The 9,769-nt window shown below is 42.0% G+C and overlaps 1 protein-coding gene across 6 annotated transcripts in view; it reads right to left on the reverse strand.

Annotated features, from left to right (window-relative positions):
* wdfy3 (WD repeat and FYVE domain containing 3) overlaps window positions 1-9,559 on the reverse strand; it is a 55,382-nt gene extending 45,823 nt beyond the window's left edge. For 3 of the 6 annotated variants that reach the window (XM_088993298.1, XM_088993297.1, XM_088993296.1), the window contains exons 1-5: window positions 9,268-9,553; window positions 2,703-2,920; window positions 1,733-1,856; window positions 817-926; window positions 385-588 (exon numbers count right to left, since the gene is read on the reverse strand). In XM_088993298.1, the coding sequence (XP_088849424.1) occupies window positions 385-588; window positions 817-926; window positions 1,733-1,856; window positions 2,703-2,882 (618 nt within the window). In that variant the 5' untranslated portion in view covers window positions 2,883-2,920; window positions 9,268-9,553. Of the gene's footprint in view, window positions 1-384; window positions 589-816; window positions 927-1,732; window positions 1,857-2,702; window positions 2,921-9,267 lie in introns of those variants that run through there. The other 3 variants (XM_088993299.1, XM_088993301.1, XM_088993300.1) reach the window with 3 other exon arrangements.
* Between the last annotated feature and the right edge of the window lie 210 nt (window positions 9,560-9,769).

Genomic DNA, 9,769 nt, shown 5'->3' on the forward strand with positions numbered 1-9,769 from the left:
ATTTCAAATGTTTTTTTTCATTTTCTAAAATGTTGATTTCAATTGTTTTTTTGTAAATTGAGTTTTTGATTTTTTTTTTTCTAAAATGGAGGTTTAGATTTTTTTTAATTTTCTAAAATGGAGGTTTTTTTTGCTTTACTTTTTCCAAAATGGACTTTCTTTATTTCTATAATGGAGATTTTCATTTTTTTTCTCAAATGGAGATTTTCCGTTTTTTCTTCTAAAATGAAGATTTTCAATTTTTTGTTATTTTCTAAAATGGAGATTTTCATTTTTTAAAATTTTCTAAAATAGATATATATATATATTTTTTAATTTCTAAAATGGCGATTTCTCTAAAGTGTCAATCAAAGTAATGTGTGCGTGCGTCCCGGTCTCCCGTACCTGGACAAAGACTTTCTGCAGCAGGGCCCTTCGGTCGGCCAGCGGCGGCTCGGCGGCGGCCGCCTTGTCCCGGGAGGGCGGCGGCGAGCTGGGCGGGGGCGGGGCCGGCGGCGCCTCCGCCACGTGCGGCAGGTCGAAGAACAGGTAGAGACATTTGACCAGGGTGGACGGCACGGACATGGTCGTCATGCAGTCCACCGTTTTCTGAACCACAACAAAGAAAAAAAAACAATTGTAATAATCATCATCATCATCAAAAAAAACCATACGGGCGAGCGTTACAAAAAGATGGACGACTGAATGAAATGTTGCTTGGTCAAGAGCGACATGGGCGACAATGCAGGCCACGTGCTCACACACGCAAAATCATCATCCTGCCACAAGCTAAGCTAAAGTAAGCTAAGGCAGGCGGAGTGTGACGTTGAGGCTAACCTGGCCCGAGGAGGCCAACAGGTCGATGGTGGTGAGCAGCATCCAGCCGCGACTGGCCTCCTCGCTCTGGTTGACCTCCAGGAAGTGAACGATGGCCCGGCTGGCCGCTTCTGCGCACGCAAACACAAAAGGGCAACGAGGAAGAAATACACGGCGGAACGACTAACTTCTTGTTGCTTTTTGGCCAAGGTCACGTGAAACGTGTGCAGTGTTTGGCATTCGTCATAGCGTGATCCAAAGAATACGGTCAAAACATTGCATCTCCCTTTTCTATGTACAATTGTATTTTATTGATTGGATTCTATTTGATTTCTTACTGTATCTATCTATGCTTGTCTGTGACTGTGAAGTGTCCTCGAGAGCTTTGAAAGGCGCTTGAAAGAAAATCTGTCTGTCTGTCGGCTGAAGAAATCGATGGATGGACCACTCCTGTACCACTGAGAGCTTACACAGACTTGAAATAAAATGTATTATTATTGTTATTACTATGATGATGATGATGATGATGATTTTTTTTTGTTTTTACTATGATTACTATTACTATTATTACTTTTTTTAATTAATTTTCATTTTGTTTATATATAAAAGCGGTTTGATGGGTTAAATTTGGTACTGTATCGATCATTTTTCATTCTTTTTTTTTTTTGTTAATATGCATTGAATATGTCATATTGTAAATGATCCACCATACTTACATTATCCATCATACTTTTCATGTATTTTCAGGCCAATAAAAGTACTTTCAGTGAAGCAATAAGTTGTCATGTGCGCTCGTCCATCCATTTGAGTTGACACAAGTGCAAGTGAGAGCGTCATTCAAAGTTCTTTTTGTTTGATATGAGGCAAAATGGCACGCTCTCTTTGGCATCGCGAATGGAACAGGAAGAGGTACGGACGGACGGAGGGACGGACGCACCGGTGGATTTATTGGAGGCTCTGCGTCTGATCTCTGTCACCATGAGGCGGGACACCTGCGTGGTGAACTGCAGCAGGTCCGAAAACTTGTCCAGCATGCTTCCGGGCGCCGCGTTGCCAAACACCTGAGCGGGGATGGGAGGGGTCATGGACAACAACAACAACAACAACAACAACAACAACAACAAACATCATCAATACAGCCAGACATGTACCGATACAGACATTTTTTTTTCATTCATTCAATCATACATTCATTCATTACCACCTCAATAAATACATACACACATAAATAAAAACAAAACATTAAGCCAGCAGACAAATAAATGGCCACATAGATAAATAAAAAAATAAAAACAAACAAATACATGAGCAGACAAATAAACAACAAACAAATAGAGGAATAAATAAATAAATCATTAGACAAACCACAAATATGATTAAATAAATAAATATGTAAATGAATGATTGAATGAATGGCCACAGAAATAAATTATTAAAAACTAAAAAGTAACAAATAAGCAGACAAAAAAACAACAACAAAAAATAGATGAACGATTCAATAAAAATATCCTGAGACTGTAAAGTGACCTTGAGAGTTTTGAAAGGTGCTTAAAAATCAAATGGATTATTATTATTATTATTAATAAATAAAAATAAATAAATACTCCTACAGCACAGTTTTGTTTCCACTTGGCCGGCCGGGTGTAACGGAGATAACATCAATGTAATTTATTGACACGATTAAAAAAATAATTTGATTGCCTGAAACAACAGAAAAAAAAAAACAACAACATTTAAAAGCTCGTGGGGTGCAGGTATTGGAATGATGGTGTGGTTTTGGGGTCTCCATCCTCAGATTGGTGACTTTGCAAAGCGCTAGGAAGTGGGCCGGCGAGTGACGTGGGTGTCAGCAAAGAAAAGTAGTGGACGGAAGTCAAGTGGTTTTGGAGGCGGACTCGTGTACGTACCCGGTTGAAGACGGGCAGCATCATGTAAAGCTTGTCTTCCTGCTCCTTCTGGGTCATGTGACGCGGCGGATGGCAAAGTTCGGAGAAGAGGCGGCGCAGGTGCATCAGGCCCAAGGCGTTGTCCTGCGGGCTGCACTCCTCCTGACGCGGACGGCCCATGATCCTCTTCACCATGTTCATCTTGGCGGCCTCGCTCAGGACCCACAAGCTCGCTCGCCCTGAATGCGACAAAACAAAAAAATGACCCAAACGGGGAACCTCGGCAAGATTTACGGGGAGGGCTTTGGCCACACATGAGCGAGCGGACGTGTAAACATTTGTGAAAATTAAAACAAATATAGATTATAAAAATCTCCATTTTAGAAAATTAAAAAAAGGAAAATCTACATTTAAAAAAAAAATCTGAATCTCCATTTCAGAAAAAAAAAATCTCCATTTTAGAAAAAAACAAAAATTTAAAATCTCCATTTTAGAAAATTAAAACAATGAAAATCTCCATTTAAACAAAAATAAAAAATCTGAATCTCCATTTCAGAAAAAAAAAATCTACATTTTAGAAAAAAACAAAAATTTAAAATCTCCATTTTAGAAAATTAAAACAATGAAAATCTCCATTTAAACAAAAATAAAAAATCTGAATCTCCATTTCAGAAAAAAAAAAAAAAATTAGAATTGCCATTTTAGAAAACGGAACTTGACGTGCTTGATTTGCTTTGGCGGGCCGAATAAAATGAGGTGGCGGGCCAGATTTGGCCCCCGGGCCTTGACATGGACACCGGTGATGTGTTTTTTTTTCTGATAGATTTTTTGTTGAACTAGCAGCTTTTCTATTTTGGCCCCAGTCTGGCTTCTGTCATGTTAGCTACTTAGCTTCTTTGTGTGTGACTGAAATCTGTGAATATAACACACAAGTTAAGGGACGCGTGGGCTTCTTTGATGGCTCATCCATCTTCAAGTTGACTTCCTGTCCTCTGGATCATTTTGAGGAACTACGGAGCACAGTCGCAGCACATTTTTAGTTTGAAGGCCCCGCACCTCCACATCCTCTTTCAAGCCTTTCCTGTTCCTGAGCCGCTGCGGACAGAAGCATTAATTGTTGCTTTCGTGGGTCCAGACCGAGCTGGGATTTGTTTTTTTTTTTTTTCCTTTTTACCTTGCCAAGCTTCTATCATGAAATGCGACTACCTGTTATCATAATAATAATACATTTGATTTATAAGCACCTTCCAAAACTCTCAAGGTCACTTTACAGTCACAGGATAAGTTTTTCTCTGGGTGAGCAGCGGCAGCCACATGCACTCAACCCGAAAGTAACTCAGATGGATAGAAAGCTAGTTGTTCTTTTAACATTTTCTAAAATGGAGATTTTCTTTTTTTTTTTAAACATTTTCTAAAATGAAGATATTTCTTTTTTTAATTTCTAAAATGGAGATTTTCAATTTTTTTTAATTTTCAAAAATGGATTTTCTTTTTTTCTCAAATTGAGATGATCAATGTTTTTATTTTTTTCATGGAGATTTTCAATTGTTTTTTTCTAAAATGGAGATTTTCATTTTTTTATTTTCTAAAATGGAAATTTTCAATTGTTTTTTTTATTTTCTAAAATTGAGATTATCAATGTTTTTATTTTTTTAAATAGAGATTTTCTTTTTTTTCGAAAATGGAGATTTTCATTTTTTTCAATTTTCTAAAAGGAGATTTTCAATTTTTTTATTTTCTAAAATGGAGATTTTCTTTTTTTATTTTCTAAAATGAAGATTTTCCATTTTTTTTTTCAATTTTCTAAAATTGAGATTTTCCTTTTCTTATTTGCTAAAATGGAGATTTTCATTTTTTTTTTTTTTCTAAAATGGAGATTTTCAATGTTATTTTAATGTTCCCGTAAGTAAGTCAAATAGCCGCTGCGTTTTAGTTAAAGGTCAATCCAAAGCAATGAGCATCTCGAGCCTTAACATGACATTCCGCCTCAAAACACGGCGTGGAGGCTTGACGGGGCACACCTGAACGCACGCACAATATGTGAGTGCTCCATATTTTTTATTGGCCGAGAGCCCACTGCCATTGATAATAATAATAATACAGTGGGAACTTGGCTTACGCATTTCATTGGTTCCCACACAGTGTGTCAGGCGAAAAGTGTGTATCCCACAAACATAAGAAACCATTAAAATGAGAAGAGAATAATGCGTTCCCAGGTCTCCTTAAACTATAATTTTCAACTAAATAAGCCTTAAACCAACAAACAATATACCTTATTCTATGTATAATAAATGTGCTATTGTATTGTAATGAAAAAAATACAATGCACTGTATAATAAAGTGGTTTGATTGACCTTTGTGATGGTCGTTGATGGCTAGATGGAACGGGGTGGCAGGTCGAAGGTCAAAGGGAATTGCTGTTTGGAAGGAGTCCCATTCCATCAGGACTGCAATTAAAGGAATAAACGGTACAGTATAATAAAGTCGTTTTATTTAGTAATGTGGTAATCCATTTCATTTCAAAACTCTCAAGGTCACTTTACAGTCTGTCTAGCTAGCAGGCTATTTATTATCTATACGGCTATCTAGCTAGTTAGCTAAGGGTCTATCTGGCTATCTATTAGCTATCTGTTAGCTAGCTAGCCAGCTTAGTAAACACCGTGGAGACAACCTGTATTTTTTTTTTAATCTATCCCCTCCCTCCCCCCAACCTGCTGTTCTCCAGGCACCCGGCCAGCATCTCCACACGTGGACAACGTTGATGTTCCTTGAAAGACGTTCACTTAGCTTCCCTTCCTTTTTCGACGAGAAGAGATTTGGCTGCCAACCCCGCGACGGCGCGAGAAAGAGGGAAGCATGGCAGCGCCAGTGGCTTGGTTTGCCAGCTAGCCCACTGTTAGCGTGTGCACGTGTGCGCGCAGGCGTGGCCTGCAGGGAGCGAGCGGTGCAGCTGATCCCTCCCGACACCGGCGAGGCGCACTCGACTTTCTAATGAGAACGCTCGTAGGCAAGTCGCCAGTACGCCCGCAGGAATCGGCCGCTTGGGTGCCAAAACAAGGGGGCGGAGCAATTTAATAATAATAATAAGCCAGCTAATACATAGCTAATATATAGCTAACTAGATAGCCGGCTAGCCAATTGGTAGCCAGATAGATAGCTAGATAACCAGCTAGCCAGTCAGACGGCTAACAATTAGCAAATAGATAGCTAGCTAGGTAGCCAACAGATAGCTAGCTAGATAGCTAACAGTTAGCAAATAGATAGCTAGCTAGGCAGGCAGCTAGTTAGACAGCTAGTTAATGAACGAATGTTCGTAAGTAGGAGTGCTTAGTTATAGCTTCAGCTGTTGTTAAAATGCCATATAAAGCGGCATAAATCCAAACCAAAGTAAACGATCCGAATTGTTTACTTCTGTGCTTTATTTCATGTGACCTGTGACCTAAGTTTTCCCCCCCAAAAAAGTCATCTAATTGGCTACTGATCTGGTTACTGCTCTCATGTTGACTAGTTATGATGGTTAAAAGTAAATAAATCCAGTACGGCACTCCAGACAAAACCGGTTCCAAAGCACCCGAGGCTGCTTTCTTCTGATCGGAGGTCACATTTCAATCTCAGTCGAGGCAAACCCAACGGAGATGGCGCCGCCGTTTTTTTCACCGCTAAACAATCCAAACAAAAGCAACATGTTAGCTAGTCCGTTAGCTTTAGTTCGAATGACAAATTATGAATTTGAAATGATATTTAACTCTTTTGCGATCATGTATTCACAGTTGAAACAGTGAATTTCACGAAACAATGAAATCAAACTACCATCAGTTACTTCGCTGATCTAAATTGGAATCCAAACTGATTCCAACCACTACCAAAGTGAAATTACAAACACAAGCTAGCTAGCTATGTAGCTAGCTATTTATTAGCTATATGGCTATCTAGCTAGTTAGCTGACCCTCTAGCTATTTGTTAGCTAGCTAGCTAGGTGTCTATCTATTTGAGTTACTTCTGGGTTGAGTGAATGCTGGCGCATGTGGCTGCCGCTGCTTACCCGTCCGTATAAAAACCGATCCTGAGTTTTGAAAGGCGCTTAGAAATGAAATGGATTATTATTATTATTATTATTATTAGACTTGATATGTTCCTGTTCCAAGCAAGACGGTAGCACACTTGTCACTTGTCATGGCCGTGTTGCATGTGTGTCAATGCACACATGCAACATATCCAACGGTCCACATTTGGAATGTAATGTTTATAATATAAATGGCTAACCACTGACATGCACGTTATACGTGTAACGTCATGTGTTGTACTATACCCTGTATGTGTGTTACACATGTATATTTGACTTTTAACTACATGGATATGCCCCTGCACGTGTTTCTCATACACGTCAGGTGTCTTAAAGGACAACCGACGTCACTTTTTTGTTTCCTAAGTGACATCAGAAAAACGTTTGATAGCATCTAAAATAGCCAAAACACGCAGTATGATATTTTTATTCAAATGCAAAACCCCCATCCATCAAAATGACTTCAAGTGTCCAAAATCTGCAAAAAAATGAACTTGGAATTGGCCAGTTTCTGAAGGTCTCGCCCCCTCGTTTGTGATGTCACGGCAAGACGTCTTGCATTGCTGGAGAATCAATACAATGGCTTCAGATTGGGAAAAGATGCTTTCTTGTTACTCATCCACTTATGAATAGGATTCAAATAGTTCTGAAGAGAAAAGCATACATGTTTGGAATCCATTAAAAGAAGTCCTTCAGTGTCATTTTGAGGCAACGTTAGGGGTAAATGTCTCACCCAAAAAGAGGCAGAAGAAAATGGCGACCTCTTGTAGACATGACAGTGTATTGCGTTTCCACAGGCTGATAAATTCCTTATATGGAGCTTGGACGCCCTCTTCTGGCGCAACACGAGGTTTTCAGACCGAACAAGCCTTGACGTGATGGAAGGACTGCTACAATGTGTCCTTTTTTTCGGTCAGGGGCCTTCCTTCAGTGACGTCACGTACGGACTCGTCACCAACTCAAAAACAAGACTTCTGGAATATTCAGCGCGAGTCTTAAAACATAAAATATAGCTAGCTATATGGGGTGGAATCTTTGTCAAATACGCTCAGTAGAAGTCATTTGAAGTGATTTTACAAATTATGGACACACCTTGTCCGGAGACGTCGGTTGTCCTTTAAATATGGATGCCAACAATCACATGCTTCCATTACACAAGTAACAGCTTTCTCATATGTTGGTAACGCTCATCGAAACGTGATTCTTCCGCGCACTAACGTGCACGTTACACGTGTAACATCATGTGTTCTATTATACCCTGTGTGTGTGTGTGTGTGTGTGTGTGACACATGTATATTTTACTTTTAACATCACTGCCTCATGTTTCTTATACACGTCAGGTGTCTGAAATGTGCATGTCAACAATCACATGCTTCCGTTACACAAGTAACAGCTTTCTGATATATTGGTAACCCTCATCGAAACGTGATTGGACCGCGCACGCGTGACCAATGAACCATTTGGGAGATCCACATAAACAATCACATGACTGTGTTTTGTCATACATGCGTTTGTTTCCATGACGGAGCGCATGTCAACAACCCCGCTGTGTGCGCTTCGGTGCGGTCGGTTCCCTCGGCCCACATTTTCCACCAGGCCGGGGCTCGTCGCCGCGAATCAATCCCACAGCCATCGCGACCAAACCGCACCGAGGCACGATGTAAACCACAGGTGTCAAAGTCAAGGCCCGCGGGCCAAATCCGGCCCGCCACATCATTTTTTTTGGCCCGCAAAAGAAAATCAAACGTGTTAAATTCCATGATGATTGCTAAAATCTGAGCCAAAATTTCATATTTTTGGAAGTCAACCACAATAAAAGCCATTATTCTTGACTTCAGATTTGAAAACGGGTTATTCATTAATTTGCTGTGTGCTCTATTTGAAGGGATTTAAACATTCTAATGGCTTCCCCAAATTCATAACGGCCCTCCAGAGGAAACCCTAACTACAATGTGGCCCGCGGCAAAAAATGACTTTGACACCCCTGATGTAAACGGACTAAAATGCCAATCATTTCCTTTGGAACGTCACACTCGAACCGAATCGAACCGGCCATCCGGTTCCGTGAGCGCAACACCCCTCCCCCACCCCCAGCCGTCATGTTTGTCTGGTAAATCAAAGAGGCGCCACAGCGTTACCGGCTGCTCGCTCGCCTCGCCTCCGCAGTCGAGACGATTCGGGCCCCGTCAAAGCCTAAAACGCTCACCCGCCCGAGGCGGCTCCGAAGTCGGCGTTCCAGTGCAGCGGGGGTCCGTTTGTTAGCCATCAGCTGATTGCCGCTAGCATCTCCGGCGACACACGAAATGGTCACATTTCTCGACGGGACAATAAACTCACAGGAGTATCACAACATGAATGATTGAGGGGGGGGGACGACGACGACGACGCATAAGGTCCATTGAGGCCGACATTGGGTGTGGAGAAGGAAGTAGCCGAGATGCACAGCGCTCATCGATGCTAAGTCGCCCGCTAATCACTTAGCTTCCCGGCTAAGCCTCCGTTTAGCACGCACGCAGGACTCACCGGACAGGTCGCGGTCACAGTCAAGCACTTGGGCAAGCTATGAGAGGGGAGGAGTGCGGCGGCGCGTCGATTAGCTCCGGGCGGTCGGGCGGGCGGCCTCGACGTACATCCAGAAGGTTACACGGGACGCCACCTTCCGCCTCGCTCCGCCGCTTCTGATGCTTCACCGCCGGCCGGTGGCCATTTTTTCCTGGCGTAACATCCACACACGAAAAAAAAACCAACGAAGAAAAAAAAAAGCTTAGTGCGGGGCTCCAGGTCGCCCCATCCGCTCGCCGAGCACAGACTGAGGGAGAAAGCTGCCTGCCAGCCAGCCAGCCAGCCAGCCAGCCAGCCAGCCTGGACGACGCGAAGCGGAGCGAAGCTGACATCTTCCGGCGGGAAGGAAGAAGACGGGCCGCGGTCAAAACACGGTGACGGGCGACCACAAGAGGACGCCATTTTGTCACAGTGAGTCAAGACGCTCAGCTCCATTTTGATCCCGGGTGCCAAATTTGGCTCG

This window comes from Hippocampus bargibanti, linkage group LG04 (assembly GCF_051943395.1).
Source record: "Hippocampus bargibanti isolate YZ-2025 linkage group LG04, ASM5194339v1, whole genome shotgun sequence".
Taxonomy (NCBI): domain Eukaryota; kingdom Metazoa; phylum Chordata; class Actinopteri; order Syngnathiformes; family Syngnathidae; genus Hippocampus; species Hippocampus bargibanti.